Source organism: Melospiza melodia, assembly GCF_035770615.1.
Source record: "Melospiza melodia melodia isolate bMelMel2 chromosome 7 unlocalized genomic scaffold, bMelMel2.pri SUPER_7_unloc_1, whole genome shotgun sequence".
NCBI lineage: Eukaryota > Metazoa > Chordata > Aves > Passeriformes > Passerellidae > Melospiza > Melospiza melodia.
This window is the reverse complement of record NW_026948497.1, coordinates 2,450,650-2,475,050: the sequence shown is the minus strand read 5'-3', so window position 1 is coordinate 2,475,050 and position 24,401 is coordinate 2,450,650. Positions and strand designations below refer to the sequence as shown.

The 24,401-nt window shown below is 53.6% G+C and overlaps 2 protein-coding genes across 2 annotated transcripts; both read right to left on the bottom strand.

Moving 5' to 3' along the window:
- Positions 1-914: 914 nt before the first annotated feature.
- On the bottom strand, positions 915-13,001 carry LOC134432792 (zinc finger protein 572-like). Its single transcript, XM_063181706.1, has 3 exons — positions 12,934-13,001; positions 3,708-3,773; positions 915-3,554 (listed from the first exon to the last, which is right to left on the bottom strand). Exons 2-3 carry the CDS (start codon positions 3,751-3,753, stop codon positions 2,716-2,718), a joined length of 885 nt encoding a protein of 294 aa, XP_063037776.1. The 5' UTR covers positions 3,754-3,773; positions 12,934-13,001; the 3' UTR covers positions 915-2,715.
- A 3,534-nt stretch (positions 13,002-16,535) lies between these two features.
- LOC134432683 (class II histocompatibility antigen, B-L beta chain-like) lies at positions 16,536-20,113 on the bottom strand (the record flags this gene model as incomplete). The annotated part of the gene is made up of 5 exons (XM_063181575.1): positions 16,536-16,547; positions 17,078-17,194; positions 18,141-18,272; positions 19,214-19,293; positions 19,897-20,113. Coding segments are annotated over 5 exons (558 nt in total), but the record flags the coding sequence as incomplete, so codon positions are not given.
- Positions 20,114-24,401: the final 4,288 nt, after the last annotated feature.

Genomic DNA, 24,401 nt, shown 5'->3' with positions numbered 1-24,401 from the left:
TGGATTGAGGCAAAAAGGCGGGAGTTGGTGAGGGGAGACGTGCGGTGATTGATTGGATTGGGGCACAGGGAGGCCGGTGTTCCTGAGGGGAGACACGCAGTGATTGGTTGGTTTGGGGCAGTACGTGCCGTGATTCGTTAATTTGGGACATGAAGCGCAGTGATTGGATGGTTTGGGGCAGGGCATGCTGCTATTGGCTGGGAAAAGTCCGGGATTTTTAAGGGACATTCCAGTTTTTTGGGGGAAAAACTCTCATATTTTTAAGGAAAAGTTCCCGTTTTTTGCAGGAGAAACATTGCCGGATTTATTGACCCCACATGACCACAAATAACCCAAATAATTCCAAAACACTCAAAATAAACCCTAAATACCTGGAAAAAAACCCAAACAATACCTAAAAGTCCCCCAAATAACCCTGAACAAATCCAAACAACCCCAAAATAAAAAATAAACCCCGAAATTAAACCCAAAAAACACCAATTGATTTCAACTACACCTAAAAAACCCCATATACACCAACATTAACCCCAAGAACCCCAAATAATACCAAATAAGCCCAAAGAAACCCAAATACTTCCAAATAAACCCAAATAATTCCAAATAACCCCAAAAAACAGAAATAAACCAAGTAAAACCCAAGATAAATGCCAAATAGTCCATAAATAACCCCAAATAAACCCCAAACAAACCCTAAATAAACCCAAGTAAACCCCAGTTCCTCCCGTCCCCACCCCAAAACAGATCCCGACCAATCAGAACGCGCAGCGCTGATGACGTTCCACTTGCTGGGCACAGACTCAGAGCACTGGTGTTGCCTTCTGATGCAAGGCAAGGCGACCTGGCTCTGAGGAAACGGCACGGCGACCCAAACTCTCCAGGGTCACTCGGGCCAAGAACACACGCAGACACCAGTATGGTGGACAGTTGAAGACCTTTATTGTCCCATCTCATCGGGTTTTATACTGGGAAAGTTTTTTCTCTACGTCAGGGGGTCTTGCCTTACTGTAATTGGTTAGTAAGGAGTCGAAAGTTATTAGTGTTAGGGGGGACTACATTCTTGGGTGATCCCTTATCACTAGGTGTTAGGGGGAGAGGAACCCTGCTGCTTTCCGTGACATCGCGAGATTTTCCGAGCGCCTGACCCTATCTACTACACACTGGCCCCGCCGAGTGATTTTCAGCCAATCAGCGCACTTGCCAGCCACAGACCAAGGCCTCTCACTTTGGTAAATACTCAGAGATCACACGGGGTAATTTCCAGCCAATCAGAGCGTGTCTCGCTGATGACTCATCAGTTGCCAGGAGCGGAATTTGGGGGGGGGGAAGGTGACCCTGGGGATGGATTTGAGACCCAAAATTAATCCACAACGGGGTCGGGACCCCAAAACGGAGCAGGAGGGGCCTGGAGACCCCAGGAGGACCCTGAAGCCCCTAAAACCAAACACGGGGGAGGGGATTGGGGGAATGATTGGAAAGGGGAGGGAGAGTGGGAAAAAGAGGGGTGTGGGACCCCAAAGTTGAGGTGGGAGATGGATGGGACCCCCAAATTGGGGTGGAAGGGGATTGGGACCCCCAAATTAAGCTGGAAAGGGTATGGGATCCAAAAACTGAGCTGGGAGGAGGATGGGACCCCCCAAATTGAGCTGGGAGGGGGTTGGACCCTCAACCAGGATGAATCCACTTTTGATGCCAGAATATGTAAAGTAGTTTATGGATATACAACAAGGCCATGAATATGCAACAGACTGATGTAATGGGAGACAAGGACCTTCGAGCAAAGGTTGTTATGGCCACCAAGACCCCCCAAGTTATTTTCGGGGACACCTCTTAATTAATCTGGTTTTAATTACATCAGTCTGTTGCATATTCATAGACCCTCATCCATATCCATAAACTAATTTACATCTTTCAGGAACTATTTTACATGGCCCAACCTTGTGGGTTGTCTCCCTATTTCAGGAGTCTCCACTGAAATAGAAAATGTAAACCCCCTCCATTTGATTATTATTATTATTATTACTATTACTATTACTATTATTATTATAGTACAAAAATATAAAATACTTTTGAAATTAAGGAGCTCTCAGGCAAAGATATGGGAGTAGAAATAACAGTTCTTTATTAGGAAGAATTAAACATACAAATGCAGTACTACAAACAAAAAAAAAAGAGTGATAGAGTCAGTATCCTCTGGGAATCCAGTGGAAGAGGTTCATCCTCTTGGAATACAGAGGGAATAGGGCTGATCCTTTGGGAATCCATTTCTTAACCCCGAAAGGCAGGTGAAAGGCAGGGCCATGGAATATTTACAGGGTATCCCAAGGGTGGAATTGGGGATGGGGTCAGGGGAGGAGTTCTTAGCAACACAAGAAGGGTAAGATCAAATTCCTGCCTCTTAGCAACAGCAGCACTCCACACAGAATGCATCCCCAAATCCTAAATTCCCTCTAAAACAACTGAGAAATTATGGAACTTCAGATATATTCGACCAATTTCCTTCATTTAACCCAGTTTTGGGTGTTTTTAAAGGATGAAGGTGAAGCAGAGGAAAATTAAGGCCAAACCAAAAGGAGAAGCAGCCAGGTGTGTTCCCAACATGGATCACAGGGAATGTGAGTGACCAGAGCTGTGCCCAAAGTGCCTCCTCCAGTGGGGGATGGAGCTGGAGCAGCGCACGAAGCTCTGCCCACACTCGGGGCACTCACAGGGCTTCCCTTAGTGGTGCCTCTGTTGGTGTTTGGTCAAGTCAGAGCTCCTGGAGAAGCTCTTCCCACACTGGGGACACTCGTAGGGCCTCCCCCCAGTGTGGATGCACCGGTGGGTGATGAGGGTGGAGTTGCACTTGAATCCCTTCCCGCAGTCGGGACAGCGGAAAGGCCTCTCCTCTGTGTGAATTCGATAGTGCTGGAGGAGAATGGAGCTGGTCTGAAACCCCTTCCTGCATTTATCACACTCGTAGAGCCTCTCTCCCGTGTGGATGCGCCGGTGCGTGATGAGGGTGGAGTTGTACTTGAATCTCTTCCCACAGTCGGGGCATTGGAAGGGCCTCTCCTCTGTGTGAGTCTGATAGTGCTGAAGGAGATCGGAGCTACTCGTAAACCTCTTCCCACACTTGGAACACTCGTAGGGCCTCTCCCCAGTGTGGGTCCTCTGGTGCCTGATCAGGTTGGAGCTCTGGCTGAAGCTCTTCCCACACTCCCCACACTGGTACGGCTTCTCTCCAGTGTGGGTCCTCTGGTGTATGATCAAGTGGGAGCTCCGGCTGAAGCTCTTCCCACACTCCACGCATGTGTGGGGCTTCTCCCCATCATGGAGCTGCTCACAGAGCACCAGCTCCGAGCTCTGGCTCCATCTCCAGCCGCCTTCCCGGCCCAGGCTGGCTCTTTCCCCCTCAGATCCCCACCAGCTGCGTTTGCAGCCCCTCCTCGTGCGGCATCTCCGGGGCTTTTCCTCCCCGTTGGCTTCCTGCACCGTGGAGCCGCTCAAAACGGCCTCTTCCACCAGGTTCTGCCGCGGGCATTTGTCCTCCCTGCTCTCCATGTTCAGCTCCTGCTCTGGGGGAGGAAGGACAAGGACAGGATGGGATTTGCCTCCATGCCACAGGCAAGGGCAAGGAGATCCCCCCAGGCCTGAGCTGCAGCTAGGGCCGTGTTGGCCTGGGAGATGGAGCAGCACAGAGGGGAAAGGGGCACTGACTTCTTCCTCACCTGCCTCAGTGCCCCGGGGCATCTTCCTCTTCCTTGCAGCCTCCATGGGGTCGGCAATGGGAAATCCTGGTTTGGGGAAAACAAGGGATGAGTCCATTTGTAGGAGAGTCAGGAGGTAGGATGGTCAGAACAGATAGAGACGGGAGATCTCTGCAGCCAGGATGTGGAACTTGTGGTTTATTGCAAAGGGCCTGGGTGCAGGGCCCTGCTTGGAGCTGCCAGGCACAGCTCGGAGCAGGCCTGACAGAAGAGAGGGGTAGAGAGGGTGAGAGGGTAAGAGAGTAAGAGGAGAAGAGTGTATGAGAGTAAGGTTCCTGTTACAATACAATCTATCTTCTTCTGTGTTGAATATTCTATTTCTCACTAACCAATCTAGTACAAGATAGAAATCGTATAGCATTTACATACAGCCTGTAAAAGTCATTACATTATCATAATGTGTTACATTTTAAACCCTAAAAATTCCTTTTTGGACTCCCTCTGCCATGCTGTAGGGTCTGCTGTGACCCTTGGATCTGTCTGCAAGCAGAGAGAATTGTTTCATCAAAAGGGGATTACCTTGAGTCAGGCCACACCATTGTTTTCCAGTTGTTCACTAACTAAGGTATTTCAGAGCTTGCTTTCATTTCGATCTTCCTTATACTTTCTATATCCTCAAAATCTTCTGCCAGACAATCATATTTATAAGGTTTTCCTGTTTCATCTTCCCCAACACACACTGAGTTTGAAGGTCCCTCTGCCCAAGTCCATCTCTAAAAGTCACCGGCCACGTGGGCTCCACAAAAACCTCCCAAACACCAAGATTCAGCCCTGAAAAAGCCTCCCAGGAGTTCCCCGTCCCTGGTCCCTCCCCTCTGCTTTTCAGGGGTTCCCCATGTCCCAGCTGCTGGGGTTACCCTAGGATTGGGGGTCCCCCTTGTGCCCGGTGCCCACACTGCCCAGGCTGCTGGCAGTTCCAGCAATGCCAAAAGCTCCCCCCGCTTCGCTCTCCCTATTTCAGGATGGCGGGGCTTTTTGGGCTCCCAGGCTCCCTTCTCCCCTCATTCTCTGCCCTGGGCTGCAGCGGCTCCAGGGAGTCCCCCCTGCCCCTCTCCAGGCTCTTGAGGCTCCCGCCAATGACGGTGCTCCCCCCTCTCTGGGCTCCCCACTTTGGGCTCCTGGGGGACACAGGGCTCTGCTCCTCCAGGCTGCCTCTGCCGGCAGCCGCCACCGCCACTCCCGATGTCCCCCCAAGGGGCCTTTTCCGCTCAGCCTTGGACCCCTTCATTCTCCAAACATCCCCCAAAAACCCAACCCAGGGATCCCCCGGGATATCCGGGCCAAGCTCCCCCTCTCTGCTCACCGGCACGATGGGGGGGCGATGATCCCACAGGTGGGGGCTGTGAATTCAGGCAGGGATCGACAGCGTGGTTTCCTCAGCTCAGCCTCGATCTGCCTTTATCCCTCCTCTTCCTCCCGCTCCTCCCCTTCCACCCCCCTCATCCTCCTCCTCTGTCTTATCTCCACATCCTTCCCCTCTTCCATCCCTCCTCTTCCATCCCTCCCCCTGCTCCTCCCCATAACACCACCTCTTCTTCCCCCTTCATCCCTGCCCTTCCCTGCCTCCTCCTCCTCCCCCAGCAGCAGCCACACCATCGCTGCCCCGTTCCCGCAGCCCTCGCAGCCCGCGGCAGGAGCGGGGATGGAGCCAGGACAGGTCGGGATGGGCAGTGTGGGGCTCTCGGCTGCTCCCAGCCACTGCGGGTGGGGGAAACCCGGCCCGGGCCTGAGGAGAGGCAAACTGGGCAAACTGGGGGCTGCACATCCAAACTGGGCCTTGCTGGGGACCCTGCCTGGGCACTGCCAGCCCTTGGGGCTCCTCTCGGCACATCTGCCAGGCTGAACGCACACAGGGCTGGGGGATCCCAGCAGTGGCAGCATTGCCAGGGACTGGGCTGGACAGGGATCATACTGGGAGTGACTGGGAGTGCACTGGGCTTGTACAGATATCATACTGGGATTGTACTGGGAGTGACTGGGACTGTTCTGGGTTTGTACTGACATCATACTGGGATCATACAGGGAATGACTGGGGCTGTACTGGGCTTGTACAGATATCATACTGGGATTGTACTGGGACTGTACTGGGATTGTACTGATATCATACTGAGATCGTACTGGGTTGATACTGACAGGCTATTGTTTTTAATGGTTAATCCTGTGTTAACGGGTGTCCTTTTTCAGGCTCGGGTGTCCATTTTCAGGCTCGTGCTGCCCAGAAACAGGTACCCAGACATCTGTAACTCTTTGTATTTCTTGTCTCATATTGTCCTAATTCGATTTCTCCAAATTGTTATTACTCTAATTGAATTACAAATTTTTATAACCATTTTATTACTATTAAACATTTAAAATTTTAAAAGCAAGTGATTGGCGTTTTTCACAATTTTGGTAGCAGAGGATGGTTACTAACACCTCGCTGCCGGTGCTTGAGGAGAGTCAGAGTGGGGAAGGCGCGCCCTGCCCCATTAGCAGCCTCGCTCTGTCTCCCCGAACCTCGCTCTCTTACTCTCGTACCCTCTCATCCTCTCTACCCCTCTCTTCTCTCGGGCCTGCTCCGAGCTGTGCCTGACAGCTCCAAGCAGGGCCCTGCACCCAGGCCCTTTGCAATAAACCGCAAGTTCTACGACCTGGCTGCAGAGATCTCTCATCTCCGTCCGTCCTGAACGTCCTACCCCCCGACACTCTGACACCCAAGAGCATCTGGGGTTGGACAACACAGCTGGGTTGAGGGATATCCAAGAGCACGGGGACTGGCCAGAAACACCTAAACTTGTAATAGGTGATGTGAAAGTAAAAGGTACCTTATTGTTGTCTTGTTGTGTGTGAGAGTGAGTCACACACAAAATCAGCCTCAGCTTCCCGGGTGGGTGGGAAGGGGGGGGCTGTGGAAAGAGGAGTGTGTGACCCACAAATAAGCCATTGTTCTCCCGGGTGTGTGGGGGGGCTGTGGCATAAGGTACAGGTGACCTGCAAAGGGGCCATTTTCTCCAGGGCGTGTGAGGGGGCCGTGGCTAAAGAGTGTGAGTGACACACAAATCAGCCTCACGGGTGAACGGCACCGGAAGCTGCAGAGTCAGGGCCCTCCCAGGAGGCCCGGAGATACTGAGACCCAGAGGCCAACCCCAAGGTGAGGGGGGGCCACAGGGACCCGCGATTCTCTGTCAACAGGGATCCACTCTGTGTCCTGAGGGTGGGAAAGAATGTGTGGAAGTGAGTGAGAAATAAAAGTGAGTGAATGTAAATGAATGAAAGTATAGGTAATGTAGATTGTGTATTTTAAGCTTCACTCTATTTCCTTCAAGGGAGATGTATAGTATTGAAAGTAGTGTGAGAAAAAGATTTTTTATTTTCATGAGTGTAGTTGAAAGAAAAGTGGTATTTAGGTTGTTAGTGAATGTGAAAAACAGAGGCAGAAGATGAATAGATAAGATCTTGAAAAATGAGACAGAAAACCAGTAAGTTGGACACAGGGGGAAAAAAATGAAAAAAAAATAGTCCTGTGGGAGTTATGTTAGCTAACAGAGATAAAACTCCTTGCAAAAGGAGAAAATACAGGGTATGCAGTAGTCGGTGGCAAAAACATGCAAACTATGGAAAAAGGGAAATTAACCTCAAATTAGTAAGCTCAAACTTGCGAAATATATACTTTAAAAAGAGCACTAGAATATTTAAGACAAAATAAAGGAACTATATATATTGATTCAAGGTATGCCTTTAGAGTAGTACATACCTTTAAAAAATTTGGAAAGGGAAAAGATTACTTAATTCAAGAAGAAAAGGATTAGTACATGAGGAACTTATTTTAGAGGTTTTAGAAGCATTACAATTACCTAAAAGAGATAGCTATAGTACATATAATGGAACTCCAAAAGGGAAAGACCCCAGAAAGAGGAGGAAATAATTTGGCAGATCACAGAGCTAAGGATGCAGCAGAAAATGGAGTTGAAAGAGTTATGTTAATATTAACTCCAAATGAGGAAAAACCAGAAATTTCAAAGTTTAGGAAAGCCGAGAAAAAAGACTTAAACAAGACAGGAAGTGAAAAAGATAAATCAGGGAAATGAAAACTTCATGATCGAAGACAATTACTTAATAAAATGTGCTTCTAAGAAAATATTAGAAGACAGGCATCAGAAAACCCACTGGGGAACTCAAGCTTTGTGTGATCATTTTTTTAGGAACTATGGGTGCATTGGGATTTTTGGATTTGCAAACAAGTAACTGAAAGATGCTTAATTTGTCAAAGGATAAATAAAAAGATGAAGAGAAAAAAAAATTAGGAGGTTGCGAGTTAGCTAGTAGAGCACTTCAAAGTATCAAAGCAGAAGTTTAGATTTGCTAGGCTCTGGATTTATTTGTAAAAAAACCCATTTAATCTAGAAGAAAAAGAATATGCCATATGTTACACAGGAGATTTTAGAAGAATAAAAATCTTTAAAGTATCAGAAACACCCGGGAAAAAAAACGAGAAAAGAAAAGAAAAGAAAAGAAAAGAAAAGAAAAGAAAAGAAAAGAAAAGAAAAGAAAAGAAAAGAAAAGAAAAGAAAAGAAAAGAAAAGAAAAGAAAAAGTAAAAATGAAAGGGAGGGGAACAAGAGGAAAAATCATAAAGAGTGGGATCCTCTGCAGGTCTTGCCCCCTCCGTTCGCAGCCCAGGCGCCTGTCCCCGGTCCCAGCTCGCTGCCCGCCTCAGCTCCGCCTGCCCCGGTTTCCATCCCAGGTGCGGCCTCACTGCCCAGGGCAGCTCCACCTGCCCCGGCGCTGTCGCTCAATTTGTGTGACCTGCTCCCACTGCCTGGCCCGCGGCCGCTCTGCCGGCCATGCTGGGGAAGATGGGGGTTGCTCTGTCCTGCTGCCTGCTCCGAGGTCACTGCACCCACTGCACCCAGGGGGGGCCCCAGCCATCCCATCCCTGGCTGCCCTGCCCGTGCCACCTGCGCTGGGCACCGGCACTGCTGCCGGGCTCTCCCACCTGCCTTTGCTCTGCCGGGAGCTGCCGGATCAGCCGCCATCACCCATGTGGGGGCTACCCACGCTCCGTCACAGGCTCCACGGGAAGATCTCCCTCTGCCAATTCCATCAGCAGACCCTGCCCACACTCCCACCGAGCCTCGGCGGGATATCCTCCCCTGACCCCGTCCTGCTCTGAGTTATGTCTCATTGGTAAGCACAGCTCCGGCTGTTCAGGGAAACTCTCTCTCTCTACAGGAAGCACCTTATTGAAACACTAGGAGCTCAGTTAAAAGGCAGCCCTCTACAAATTCTTTCCCAGAACACGGGAGAAAGGCTAGAGAAGGTAAAAAAGTGAAAGAGTTAGATGAAGGGATTGCTCTATTTCCGTTCAGAGAGGTTCCCATGGGAGGGATGTGCTGCCCCGCCCCACGGGAGCCACCAGCGCCCCTGCCGGCCATGTCCAGAATTGCACCCAAGGGGAAAGCGCCGCAGCCCAAAGGCCAGGACTGGGTCCGGGCTCTGTTTGCTGTCAGTGCCGCAGCTGTTGGTGTTTGCTTCCTTTATTATACACACTAGTAAAGAACTGGTATTCCTACTCCCATATGTTTGCCTGAGAGTCCCTTCGTTTCACTGGTCTAAACATTAAGAGGGAGGGGGTTTGCATTCTGCATTCCAAGAGAGGCTTTTTCTGCCTTCCCGAGCAGACACCTCTCTTGTAAAATGAGACAAGCACCCACAGGCACTGAGGGGGGCTGCAGGAGGGGCACAAGAAGGCCCTGCAGCACTTGGGCACAAAGGCACAGCAGGTGAATGCAACAAGGGAGCCGCAAAAGACCAAGCTGAAGGCACAGGCCAGGGCACAGTTCCTACAGCCCCTGAGGGATCAACCCCAGGGCCCAAGGGGGCCCCAGCACCCAGGGCACGGCTCGGCCACAAGCTCCTGGCAGAGGCATTGCCCTCCTCGGCAGGGGAGAGCCCACCCAAACAGCCCCTGGCAAGGAACCAGGGCTCCAGCTGCAGGGCACAAGGACACTGCAAGCACAGACAGCAGCACCCTCAGCACCAGCAAGTCCACCCCTTGATGCACATGGATTGGCAGGGCTGTCACAGCTCCCATCACACCAGGGACCCTCCACACTGGAGCCCTTGAGAACATTCAGGGTGGGTCTGCATTGAGAGGAAGCATTTCCTGATGGACACAGGGGCCTCTCAATCCACTTCGAATCTTAGACCTAAGGGTGGGCAAAATGCTAATAATATGTTTCCTTTGTGAGGGGATAAGTGGGAAAGATGTATGGTTTTATTCAATCACTGTTAGTAGATCCAGGAGATGGGTTTGAAATGCGTGAATTTTTATTTGCTCCTAATTGTACCATGATTTACTGGGAAGGGATTTGATTGCTAAACTCATAACACAAATTAATATTATAAAAAGGGATACAGAGGCCGGTCCTGTTGTACCTCTGTGTCAAATGTCTGACCAGGCCTATCTGAAGTGAACCCGGAAATGTGGGCAGCCCCAGGAAAATAGGGAAAATTAGATATGGAGTCTCTCCAAAGCACTCTGAAGCAACCAGGACAACTGGTGTCTAAAAGCAACACCCTGTTCCAGGGGAGGGAAGGAAGGGGAATCAGACACAGCGCAGGTCAGCACCCCATGCTCAGCTCAACCCGCGCAGCTGTGGGTCCTTGTGAGAGCCTGGCACTGAAATGCCCTGAGCAGGAAGGATTCAGTATCTTCTGCTGACACCATGGCACCTAACAGGGGGGCAAAAGCAATTCTCACTGCTTCAGCAACCACTGGAGCAGATATCAAGGCACATTCTCCCACAGGAAGCTGGGCTGGCACAGAGACTGCCCTGGCACTTTGCTGCTGCCAACACCCAGCCAGGACATCGGCTCCTGCCTAAGGAGTGCAAAGCAGCACCACTGGTGGCCAAGGGGCCCATGCCAAGTGTCCCTGAGGCCAGAAACAGCCGCCAGCACAGCTCAACATGGGGGGACCCCTCAGCCTGGCCTCAAGGGCTCTGAAGCCCCGGAGATTTGCACTTCCCGCCCGCAGCAGGAGGATGGGAGGCCGTCCCTGAGCCTGCCCTGAAGGCAACGCAGCAGCAGCCAGGGCTCCACAGCGGGCCAAGCCCCTGCGCCTGCCCACAGATCCTCGCCTGGAATCCTCTGCAATCCTGGCCACCCTCCTCTGCCATCTCCAGCCACTGGGGCCAAGCCTTGCTGCCACTGCTGCAGCTTCAGCGCTGGCTGGGCCTGCACTGCCACAGCTGCTGGGGAACACCACGGCACAGTTCCACTCCGGGGCTCACTGACAGCGACACTCTGGGCTGCCTGCCATTGCACTGATGCAAAATGTACCGAGTTTGGTTCTTCTAAATCTTATTTCTCTGCTCAGGCTTGGTTTGTCTTTGCCTTGGGGAAATGAATTTTAAAGGTTTTATTTAAGAGGTGTTACACCACTCAAAGGAGATGAGTTTAACATCTGAACAGACTGGGAATAGCCCAAAAGACACCCACAGAGATAACGACCAGCAACAAAACATCAACGTTGCCCAGCAGCAGGAAGAGAAGCTTCATTCCATGATGCCTCCAGAGGAGCTTAAGAAATGCAAATGAACACTGCCCAGCAAAGTCTGGACAATGCACCTGGGTCTCTTGCCCTGGGCAGGAATTGGGCTGATTCCCTCTGCCCCTCACCCCAAGCTTGCACTGATGGAATTTGCACAGCTCAAGGCAGAGCCCAGGGGGAGGATATCTGACCCTGCAACACAAACGGGTGAAGCTGCGAAGGGAAACAGCAAATGGAGAATGTTGGGAAAACTTCACTATAAACAAATGGGGGGAATCATCCCTCTGCCCACTCCAACATGTGCTGTCACTGTCTGTGTTATATAGGGTATCTTGCAGCACTGGGGATTATTTTGCTACCTAAAATTCAGGGAAATCAATTGGGAATCCAAGGATTTGATGACAGAATTAGAGAAAAGCAGTGAATTGATGCAGCCCTGGCTGGAGAGAGCGGCCAAAAATGGAAAAAGATGAACGGCCAGCAGAACAAATCCTACAACACCATGGACCAGCCCCTGGGAACCCAAACCAATTCATATCAGGAGCCACCGAGCCCATTTCTCATTTCAATAGCATCATTAGATTACAAGCTGCCCTCGCAATAACCAACCAGACAGCTCCAGCTCCTGACCTTCCTGCTGGGCAATCCACTGAAATGAGGAACAGAACACTTAACCATGGGATGGGATCAGATCATCTGTTAGCAGAAAAAGGAGGAGGATTGTGGAAAACTAAATGACACAAACTGCTGTTGGCAAATAGATGACAAAGGAAAAGTGATGAAACAGATAGCAAAGCGAACAAGAAAGCAGCTCATGTACCAGTCCAAACGTGGAAAGGACGGGAATGGGACACGGTTTTGTGGCTCCCTGGCAGACCATGGGTTAAACGAATGCTGTTTCTCCTCTGATGTGCTACAGCAACTCTCATCTTTTTACCGTGCTCCACACCATGAAACTGCAGCTCATTCAGCAGCTGAGCGAGGGGCCAAGGATTTGGAGGTAAGGAAGTAACGGGTGTAACTATCACCTTCCATAAATGTTACTAATTAACATGGACTCCTGCTCCCAAAAGTCCCGCTAAATTCCTGAACTTCCAGAAGAACAAAGACTTACCAGAGCCGTGAATATCGGCTGTTATACAAAAGTGGGGGTGCACAATAATGAGGACATGCAGTTGGCGGATCGGGAGGTCTGAACTTTCCAAGTACCTCAGCCAGTGGGCAAAGGGAGAGGGAGATGAGGCCGGGAAAATGAGGATAAAAAGGAGGCTGCGAACTACAACTATGGCAGAGACCGCACGGCAAATGCCCCTCGACTTCTCCCTCTGCTCAGCAATAAGGTCACTTTTACAGGACTCCTCTGTCTCCTCTGCGCACAGAAACCTCCGGCCACGGCAATTTCCCCGCACAGCCCCGGGCACGGGGCAGCCCCCTCTGTCCCAGCCACAGCAACCGGGCCGAGCCAGCGCTGCTCCGGCAGCGGCTCCTGCCGAGGCAGCGGCCGCAAGGAGACCGCGGGCAGCCGCTCCCGCAGCGCCCTCACGCCAGCGGCAACACGCGCCGGACACGGCACAACGAACCCGCCTGAGCCCCCTGCCACCCCCGAGGCCCGCAGCCAGCCCCGAGCCCCCGCACAACCCAGCGCGGCTCCCACCTGCGCTGCGGCCTCCTCCGAGCTCCGCCGCCGCCTCACCGCGCTCCGGCCGCTGCCGCCGCTCACGGGACTGCACACACGCTCCGACAATGGCGCCGCTGCCCAGCCACGGCCGCCCTCAGCCCGCCACCGGGGCCCTGCTCCGCCCCGCTCCCACCAATCAGCGCGCCACAACCACGACTGACGGCACCATCGTCCAATCCCAGCCAGGGGCGGGCTCTGCACACGGCACAGCCCCGCCCCGCCCTCTCAGGGTCCCCCGGGCTGCGTGAGGGCAGAGCCGGAGCTGAGGAACAGGCCTGGAACGAGCCCGGGCCCGAGGGGATTGAGCTGAAAACACAAACAAACTTCTCCGCACCTCCCGCCACGGCTTTCCCGGCACTGCGGCTCCGGTGGCTCCGGCTCAGCGGGAAGTCCCGGAGCATCACTTCTCCTACCCCTAATTAGGAGCATCATTGCATCGCTTTGATTTCCCCCAGAAAGGGAAAACCGCCCCAAACCCCTGTGGATGAGTGGGAGATGGGAGAGTTTTCTGACAGAAAACTCCTAAAACTCAGAGTAGAATAATAAGAAGTAAGTGAAGATCCTTAATTCCAGATTTTCGCCCACGCCTCCCTCCTCCCAGCTGCACCTCCTACCCCGGCAGTGCCGCAGACAGGGAATGGGGCCGGGCTCAGTTCATGCCCCGGGGCTTCTCCCTCTGCTCAGGGACAGGAGTCGTTCCCCTGCTGCACCCTGGGCTCTCTCCCACCGGAGACTTCTCCAGGAACTTCTCCAAGCTGAGTCCATCCCACGGGGCACAGCCCCCTCCAAGTGCTGCAGCGTGGGTCACTGTGCCCCGGGGTCAGTCCTGCCAGGACAGGCTGCTCCGGCAGGGCCCTCTGGCCGCGGGGTCACAGCCTCCTCTCAGGCATCGCCGTGCTCAGCGTGGCTGCTACGGGGGCTGCAGGGGGATCTCTGCTTCCCCTTTGGATCTGCAGGGGGATCTCTGCATCCGGCACCACTGTTTTTGCAGGCACGAGGAACAGGCTGAGCTCTGCCTGAAGCTCTTCTCACATTGCCCACGCCTTTCCCAGCACAGAGAAGCTTTTACCCTTTTACCTCCTCACAGCTCCCAGGGCTGGGTTTTCAGCCCCTCCTCGTGTGGGATCTCTGGGCCTTTTCTTCCCTGTTGGATTCCTGTACCATGGAGCCGTTCCAAATGGCCTCTTCCACGAGGTTCTGTGGCAGGGATTTGTTCTCCCTGGTCTCTGTCCGCAGCTCAGCGCCTGGGGGAAGGACAAGGAGAGGAAGAGACAGGGAGAAGGGAAAAGGAAAAGGGAGGAGGAAAGGAAGGAACAAGAAGGAACAAGGGAGAAGGAGATGGGACCGGAACATGGATGGATGTAGGACAGAATGAGGAGAAGAAGGAGGGTGGACAAGGAGAAGATGGGATTTGCCTCCATGCCAGAGGGAAGGGGAAGGAGATGCCCCCAGTCCATGCCTGGCAGGATGGCGTTGGTAGTGAGGCTGTCCTGCAGCGATGCTGGGCTGGGAGATGGAGCAGCAGAGAGGGGAAAGGGGCAGTGATTCCTCCTGCCCTGCCTGGCTGTCCCAGCCTGGAGCGTCCTGGTGCTGCCAAGGCCCTTGCAGCGTCTGGCACTCCGGAGCCCGAAGCTCATGGCTGCTTTATAAAGCTGACAAAGTCGGCAGGACGGGTCTGGGTATGATCTCAGCAAAGTGGGTTTATTGGTACAGGAACAGGGCACAGAGTTGAACAGGGCCCAGGGACAAAGACAGGGTACAAGCTGAGGGCACAGGGGGCTTTTGTATGGGATAGTGAGGGTGGAGCTGAGGGTCAGGGTCCAATGGATATGGGGGAAAATGGGGCAAAGGATGGGTTAAGGGTCGGGTCAGCTAATAGGGAAACAGGGGCAGAGGAATGCAGTAAATTTGGGCCAATGGAGGGACAGAGAGGGAGAACATTCTAGAGACGAACCATAGATGGGTAACAGGGGTTGAACTAGGGTAATTAGGCCAACGGGCCAATGGGGTAACATAACTTTCCATAAATCAGCATGTGCCTGCAAAGATCTGTAGGAGAAGCAAGCTTCTCACCATAACCTTGAAATCTATTCTTCTTCTTGAGGACCAGTCCTCCACGGGTGGGAGATTGATACTCCCATGGGCCTCCACACCAGTGCATCTTCCTTTTCCTCACAGCCTCCTTCTCCTCTATCCAGACAAAGTTTAGGATTGGCAAATCCTGGCTTTGGGGGAGGAACAAGGGGTGAGCACCTTGGGTTTTGTGAGAAAGGAGCCTCACTCTTTAGAATTTTTGAAAGATTAATAAAGAATAATAAGGGACAAATCAGTAACAGCGCTGGGTGCTCAGCGATGGCCAGAGGCACACCAGTTAACCACAGCAACTCTTCTTGTCTAGTTTTTTTCCATTGTATTGTTCAAATACATATTCATAATGGTTATACACATTCAAACATTTCTTTGAACACGTTTACATGCTCCAGGAATTCTTTAGGTTGGTTTGACCCCCAACTCGCCTTTTTAGAGCAGGTGCAGGAATCGTGGATTGCTGTTTTGAGGGTTGTGTGTCACTCCCTCACAAGGGCCGCACTTCTGTGGTTTCAGCAGGTGACAGTTATTGACAGTGGAAGGGTCAGTGGCAGGGCTCCTCATCACATCCCTTCCTTAAATGTTATCTGACCATGCAGATGGTTTTAGCTATTTCCACAAGTACTTTAAATGAACATCAGCTATTTCACAACCATCTCTGAGTTATTATTGTCAGTTATTTACAAAAATAAAAGCAGTCGTTATTATTTTACAACTACAGCTACTTCTGCAAAAGTTTACATTATAATGGACAACATCTGGCATCCACTTTAATATTTTGCAAAAGCCAAAACTATAATGTATGTTTTTCACACTGTCCACAAACTAAAATATCATCCATAAATGATGTTCTGAGGATATGAGCTACACAGGGGCCAGGGCATTGGCCACAAAAAGCTGACAAATTATACAACAGCAAAGGCAGTTAAAAGTGATTACAAACTGCACTCTATCAAAATTGTTGTGATTAAGAACAGTTTGGAGAAGTCAATACATAATAGCAAAAGCCAACACTACCTAGTTATTTATAAAAGACCCAGGGGAGGTTTATCCCATGCATGGAGCACTTGGGCCTTCCCCGGGCCCCTTCTGCCCTCGTGCAGAGCCGGTGGCATTTTCCAGCACACCCAGTTTGTAACCAAGAGCCGGGTGCAGGCGAGAAGGCTCCAAGCGCCTCCTTCCAGGCTGACTCTGCAGGGGCCGAGGCTGCTCTGGGCTCTGCCAGGGCTCTGCTGGGGCTCAGCTCTGGGCCAGGCTGGGCCCGCTCTCCCCTCACATTGCTCCGGGCAGCTGAGGCACAGCGGGAGGAGGAAGGGACATGGCAGGGCAGTTGAGGGTTAAGAGAGTTTTTATTCAAACAACTGCCATAACAAACAGGCAATCCTAACTACCCTAACCAACTAGTAGTGCTAACTACCATAATTAACTAGTTTTCCTAACTACTGGAACGGAAAGCTGTCCTCAAGGGCTTCATCTCCTCCGCTGCTCCCTCAGTTGCTTTGCTGCAGTGATCAGAGTGGTCAGGCTGGAGAGAGGCTGGGCTGATGATAAAAATGGGCGCTTCCCAAAGGATACAAAGGAAAGAAATGAACTGTTACTTTCCAGAGTCAAGTTCCTCACAGGCTCTGTTGCAACAAGACAAAAGGAAATGGTTTGAAACTCAGGAGAGGGAAGCAGGCTCAGATTAGATCTAAGGAAGAATTTTTTTAACCAGGAGAGTGGGGAAACACTGACAGAAGGTACCCAGAGATGTGGGAGGTGCCTCCTCCCTGGAAACATCCAAGCTCAGGTCAGGCAGGGCTCTGGGCCCCCTGAGCTGCTTGAAGATGTCCCTGCTCGCTGTGGGGCACCAGGCCCAGATGAGCTCCAAAGGAGCCTGCCAAGCCACAGCAGGCGAGGATTCTGCTTGCTCTGCGTGTGGAACGCAGCCAGACTGGAGACTGTCGGAGGGGGCCCCACAAGAAAACCCCTCCCTGGCGCTGCTGCTTCCCCTGCAGCCCCTGGCCCTCAGCTGCAGCAGCTCCTGGGCAGCCCAGCGCCGCTCCTCGTCCGGCTCCAGGCTGCACTCGAGGCAGCCCCGCAGCAGAGCCGACAGGCGCCGGAGCTTCTGCAGCTGCGGGCTCCCGTTCTGCCGGATCAGAGCGCGAGCCTGCAGGGAAAGCAAACTCAGCGCTCTGCCAGCTCCCTTCACACCCACACGGGCTCACATCCTACCCGGGCCTCAGCCCCAACTCCAGGGGCACTTTCCTCCCTGCCACAGATGCTGCTCAGAGCTCATTTTGCTATGCCAACCAAAACACCCAAACCCTGGGGCTGCCGCAGCCACGGCAACATCCAAATGATCTCGCCTTGAGAGCCAGTTTCATTGGCTGCCTTTGTTAGTAGGAACCTCTATCAGAAATAGCACATTTTGTTTCTCCAAATGTGGACACTAGCTTTACAGGCCATTTTCCAGAGTCAGTGTGGTCTGCCTGTGTTATTTCAGAGGATTCTTACATCAAGTGCATCTCTGCAGTGCCACTGACACTCAAGTAAATGCATTCCTGATGCCCCATCCCAGACACTGCCAGGCAAGAAACAGGAGGTTTGTGTTGCTGAAAGCTCAGGCTTGGTGACACAGAGAAAGTAGCTTGGACTTGGAAAGAAATATGTTAGACTTTGGGAATGTTGAACAATCTCCATTTTTTCAACAAGTTTCCCAGTGAGAAGAATCAGGGGGGAAATCATATCACAAAACTCTTTTAGAAACTGCTGCAGAAATCTTGTTGGGTTTGGAGGCGGGTTGTGGGGTTGGTGTGGGGTTTTCTTGCAAGGTAACATTAGACTTGATACACTTGCTTCACATTTTCAGGTCATCCTCACAGCCAGATGAGCTGCAACAACATAAAGCCTAAAGCAAATTGTTGCTGGAGATTGCAGAATCTTCATCTGTGGTGAGGCACGAGTCCTCTGGGCATTCCCTTCCCATGTGCAGAAACCTCCACTGCTGCTCCCAGTGCAGGGTCCCCCTGTGCTCACAGGCCTCTGCAGCCACTGCAGAATTTGCCTCTTACCATGGCCGCTGTTTCCCTGAAGTAAGGAGGTTCTCCTTCCACCATCCCAATGGTCACAATGCCAAAGGCCCAGATGTCCACCTTGGGGCCATAAGGAGATCTGGTCACAACTTCTGGGGCCATCCAGTGAGCAGTGCCCACCATGGAGCTGCGCTGGTCCTGCTCAGGGCTGAGCTGAGCGCAGAGGCCAAAATCAGCTGAGGACAGAAACAAACCCTGTCAAAGGCAGCTGGAATGAGGAAACCAAGCACCAAGACTCCCCATTCTCAGTCTGAGAGTGCAGTAGTGAAGTCAGCTGGAAAAGCCCTCAGGGCTGTAGCCAAGGAAAGATGGAACTGGCTTCAAGAAACCATTGAGGAAGGTGTGGGGGATGTGAGAGAGAAGAGGGGAAGGAGGCGGGAGGAGGAGCAGGGGGGGATGGGGGATGGGGACGGGGAGGGATTGAACCGGGGGAAGAGAAGGGGGAGATGAGGAGAGGAGCAGAAACAAGAAAAGTAGCGGAGATCCCCCGGCCTTCATCGAGGTGTACACGGGGGTGCCAGGAAGATGTGGAACCCCCAGCCAGGTGTGTTCCCAACACGGGGGCTCTGACCCTGGGGGTCACCCGGGATTATCCAGCACGGATCCTCCCACGGGGGATGGAGATGGAGCGGCGCACGGAGCTCGTCCCGCACCGGGCACTGCGGGATCCGCGGGCAGCGACCCCTCCCCCCGGGCCCAGCCCCCACCCTTTGTCCCCCTCCCTTTGCCCAAATCCCATCGCCCCCCCCCCAAACCCCTCCCCATCGCCCCCCAATAAACGGCCCCGGGGCCAACTGGGAAGCTTTACTGGGAGCACTGGGAGCAGGCACTGGGCGGGGGCAGAGCGCCAGCGGGGCTGGGGGGACACGGGACTCCCCCAAAATCAGCGGAGCGGGGACGGAGCGGGGGGTCCCGGCCGGGCCCGAGCCCACGGGGAGGGGCTGCGGCCGCCGGCGGCTCAGGAGCTCTGTGGGCAGAGAAAAGGGGGTGACACCGGGCTGGGGGCCCCGGCGGGAGCGCACACGCTCCGCCACGGCGGGGACGCCACCCCCGGCACCCGCCCTGACCTTCTTGCGCAGGGAGAAGCCGAGCCCCAGTGCCAGGAAGACGAAGCCCAAGACGAAGCCCCCGATGCCCGTCAGCATCTTGCTGCTGGCGGCGTCCGGCGGCATCTCTGGGGGGTCCGCAGGGCTCAGCAGCCCCAAAACCTCTCACCGACACCCCGAGCCCCTCCCAGCGCCCTCCCTGTGGCCCCCAGCCCAGCCAGGACCCCCTGAAACCTCCCCCCAGTCCCTTTTTGTCCTGGCCAGGAGCCACCAAAACCCCTCCCGTCCCTCTCAGCATCCCACAGCCCCCTCCCAGTTGCCCCCCAGCGCCGCAGGACACCCAAAGCCTCTCGCAGTCCCTTGGCAGCCCCAGCAGGACTCAGCCAGAGCCCTCCCAGGCTGTGCCCAGCACCACCGAGCTCATGGCGAGCCCCGCTTTGCCATCGCCGATCGCCTTCCAGCCCCTCGGGGCTCACTGCGATCCCTCCCAGTCACACCCAGTACCCCCAAACTCCCTCCCAGTCACACCCAGCACCCCCAAACTCCCTCCCAGTGCTCACCAGGACCCCCCAAACCCATCCCACCCTGCCCAGCATCCCTCAACCCCTTCCCAGGCCTTGCCGAGCCCCCAGCCCCTCTCCCACTTCCAGCCCGGCTCTCTCCAGCTCCCTCCCAGTGGCTCCCAGCACAGCCCAGTGCCTCTGCCAACGCCCCGAGGGGTTCCCCCGTACCCCAGTGCCGCCTCAGGGGCTGCTCCAGGCTGACGTGCTCCACCTGGCAGCTGTAGCTGAGCCCGCGCCGGGGCGGCGTTTCCAGCAGCACCAGCAGCTGGTGGGTCCAGTCCCCGTTGGGGACCACGTCGGTGGCCACCACGTGCTCCGAGAGCTCCTGCTGGCCCTGGAACCACCTCACCTGGATGGCAGCAGGGTAGAAATCCATCACGGAGCAGAGCAGGCGGCCAGGGCTGGGCTGGGAGCTCGAGGAGGGCACCAGCGAGATGGACACGCTGCGGGGCACTGGGAGAGAGGGTGGAGGTCTGGGAGTGAAGTGGGAATGAACTGGGAAAAGAATGGAAATGGACTGGGAGGGACTGGGGAGGAATTGGAGACGGGCTTGGAGGGACCCCGGTGGCGCTGGGCGGAACTGGGAATGAGGTGCCCGGCACTGGGAAGGTGAGTGCAGAGAGGGGCACTCGGCACTGCAGGTCTGCCTGGCAACAGATGAGTCATCAAAGGGTCGCGTTCTGATTTTATGAGAAGCGTCAGCTTTACGCGTGGCTGAAATGGACGCGCGGGGGGCACTGAGAGGGCATGGGATGGACTGGGGGAGCCATGGTGGTCAGTGGCAGGGACAGGAGGCCCCGGGGGTGTTCACAAGGAGGGCTGAGGGTTCTGGGCTGATTCCCAGCGAGGTTTTGAGGGGCTCCAGGGTCATTGGCCAGGCAGGGCCGGAGGGGACACGCTCTGCCCCGCGCTCACCTCGGCGCTCGGCGCTGAACGGGCGAACACCCTCGTAGTTGTACGGACAGACCATGTCCACCACAGACCGTGCTTACGCCAGTGTGGCCGGGTTGCTGTTCCAGTCACTGGCCCACCCTTCCCCATAGAGGGTGAACCCCACGTAGTGCCTCACGTCGCTGACGAACATCACGAACTGCTCCCGGTTGTAGATGTACCTCTGCACGAACCTCATCTTCTGCGTGCTGTTAATGAAGTGACACTGTGACTTCAGAACTGGAACACCCCTGTGAGAGCAGGACACAGCTCAGGGTGTGCCCACCCAGCACCCCCCAGCAGCACCCCCAGAGCTCCGGGGGCCACACCGGATCCCCACTCTGCCCCTCCTGTGCCCCACGGCCGCTATGGGACCCTCCTGCCCACGCTGCCTATTCCTCTTTGCCACCTTTCCCCCGTTTCCCCTTCCACATCCTCTCCCCTCCCACCTCCGGCCGCTCCCCAAATCACTTTTGGGGTCCATTTCCCCATTCTGACAAAAATCCCCCAATCCCCAGCACCCTCCCACCCAATTTTGGGGGCCCCTCTCCCCTTTTCCCCCTTCTCCCCCCTGTCCCAGCGCTTCCCACCCCCCGCTCACCTGAGAGCTCCCCGCCCGCAGCCGGGGGGGCTCCCAGCACCACCAGTGCCACCAGCAGGGCCCCAGCTGCCGCCTCTCGCCCCATGGCCGGGGCCGGGCAGGGAGCAGCAGCCCCAAAGCAGCCGCGCTGCGCTGGGAGCGCCAATCCGGAGCAGGGCGGGCTCGGCAGCACCGCGGCTCCTGCCAAGTGGCTCCTGCAATCTGCCATCAGGAACTTGGCCTAATGAGTTTTGTGTGAAAGGAGCAATGGTGGCGTTGGTGTTCGGGTGCCTGTGGTGCTGAGTGCCCGGCCGTCTGCTGGGGTTCTGAAATCCAGGTCGCCCCTGCCCCGTCCCTCACTTCCCCCACTGCCCACCGGTGACTCCCTGCAGCAGCACGTGGGATCCTGAACGTGGCTCTGGGAGACACACAGACATTGCTGAGGGGCAAAGATGGGGGGGCTGGACAGCTGGAGAGCTGACCCTGAGGGCTGGGGTGCACAGGACACAGGGTACCAGGGAGGGTTAGGGCACAGGTGCCACCCTCATGGTGGGACAGCCCCAGAGCCCTCCCAGCAGCTGCAGGCAGTTACCCCGATTGGAAGGTAGAGTTGAGGTTTGGAGGCCACAGAGTTACAGGTAGGAGTTGAACAGCCTTTTAGGGGTTTTATTAGGTTTTTTTCAGGATTTTTAAAGGATATTTTAGGGGGCTTTTTGCAGGAGATTTTTAGGAATTCTCTGGGAATGTTTAGGAACATTTAGAGCTTTTTCAGGACTTTTAAAAGAACTTTTTAGGGCGTTTTAAGGGCTGTCTTACTACTAATTGGAATTGTTAGGGGTGTTTTGGGATATTTTGGGGTTTTTTTTTTAGGACTACTTAAAAGGTTTTAGGGCTTTTTGAAGAGTATTGAGGGTATATGGAGAACTTTTTTAAGGACTAGGTTATTTCTAGGGTTTTGGGGGGAATTTTATAGGCTTTTTTAGGGTCTTACAGGGAATTTTCAAGATTTTAGGGGTATTCTCAGAGCTCTTTAAAAAATCTCTTAGTAGTCCCAAAAGGTTCTTTGGGGATTTTTAGGGGTGTTTTCAGGGCTTTTTAAAAGTAGGGTGTTTTTAGTGTATTCTGAGGCTATTTTTTGTTTTTGTGGGGTGTTTAGGACACTTTGAAAACTATGCCTTTTTTTTAGGGAATTGAGAGGGTTTTTTAGGGTCTTTTCAGGGCATGACAGAGGCTGAGGGGCAGCTTGAGGGGTACTGTGGGGGCTGGAGGGTGGCAGAGGCTGAGAGCTGAGGGAGGAGCAGGGAGAGGGGACAGTGGGTGACACACAGAGATGCTGAGGGTGGCAGGGGCAGCTGGAGGGTGACACTGAGAAGCTGGGGGCTGAGGGGCAAAGAGAGGGATTAAGGGTGACACACAGGAGCTGAGGGGCAGCTGAGAGGGACCTTGAGGGGCACAGGGGGGGGCTTGAGGGTGACAGACAGAGCCTGAGGGGTTGAGGGAGGGTTTGAGGGGTCAAGGGAGAAGGCTTGAGGGCTGCACAGTGCACTGGAGATCAGGGCTACAGGGAACAGCTTAGGAGGCAAGTTAGGGTACAGGCGCACCAGCCCTCAGCCCAGCCCTAAGCTCAGCCTAAGCAGCCCCCCTAACAACAGCACAGCCTTTTCCTCAACAGCAGCACAACACAGCAACCCTGACAGCAAGACCAGAGCGGAACCCATCCGGTGGGACAGGACAGCAACCCTCACACCAGGACAATGACAGAACTCTCAGAGGAAAAGATCCACAGCAAAAAGGTATGCAAGGCATCTGAGGGTTAGAGAGATAGGTGGGGTGTCACAGACATCTTTTCATAAAAATCCTTTCTTTAGGATTTTTCTCCCTTCTGAGAAGCTGTGGCCTCAGCAAAAAAGTGTAAACAATGGTTATCTGTCGCTGTGGAATGCAACAGGTGCATCCATGATTGGTCTCCTGTGGATGTTTGGATTTATTGACCACTCACGGCAGAGCTGCTCTTGCTTTCTGCCGGGACACAGACCTTTGTTATTCATTATTTTCTATTCTTAGCTTAGCTAGCCTTCTGAGAACTTTTCCTTCTATTATTTGTAGTATAGTAATTATGTAATATATATCATAAAATAATAAATCAAGCCTTCTGAACATGAGGTCAACATTCTCGTCTCTCTTTACACCCTGAAGACCCTTGTGACCCCTGTGACAATTGGTGAACCCCGAGTGAGTGAGGAGGACAAAACCATCAATTGGTGATCCCTCATCTGAAGAGTAAATTACTTGGAGAGACCCCCAGAGGAACAATTGCTGCACTGGGTAAACCCCGAATGTGTGGCACTGATGGTTGCTTCACAAATGACCACAGAAATGGATTCTAGCCAGGAGCTGAAGAACTGAAGATCCTGATTTGGAGTTCACAGCAAGGCTGACCACAAAGAGAACCTTCTGAAAAGCCTCCAGGAAGATGTTCGGAAAGCACAGTAGCGCAATGGAGCTGGCCAGAGCATGCTGGACTCTTTCAAAAGGTACTGTTGGCTTTTCCCTTCCTGAAAATGCGGCCCTTCGTAGTTTGTGGCTGCTGACGTGGAGGGCTTCCCCCATAGAGGAGGAGGTTCGGTTCTCCCCTTCAGAGGACAAGCTTATTGCCCTCTGTCAAAAATGGAGTGAAGAGGATGGACTTTGCCTGTTGGAGACAGATTTCTGTGAGTTTTTTCGATGGGCAAAGCTTTTTGGGTTCTTTACGAATGTGCTCTGTGCACTTGATGCTTTCGTATGGGAGTGCATGGACTCCATTTTCCAATTCGTTTTGGACCGCGGGTTTGGATACCCCCAGATTTATCCAGCATTTAGGATGTTCTTTCCAGTTTTGAACCAGAGAGCAGCTGTTTTTCCCTGGATTGCCAACTGCAACTGGCTCGTCCCATTTCCCGATTCCAGCGGGAGAAGATCCTTGGGATCCTTTGGAGGGGGATGATCTGTTGCTTCCCAGCCCCCCTGCATCCTGGCAGTGGGGGAGAAGTTTCGCCAGGAGCCGAAGATTTTTTTACTGCGTCTTCGGAGCATGGTCAGATGCAGCCATCCCTTTCCCCCCCTTCTCTCTCTCCGGGGGGATGGGAGTGGGCTGCACCGCCCCTTACAGCCCTGGCCGGCCTAC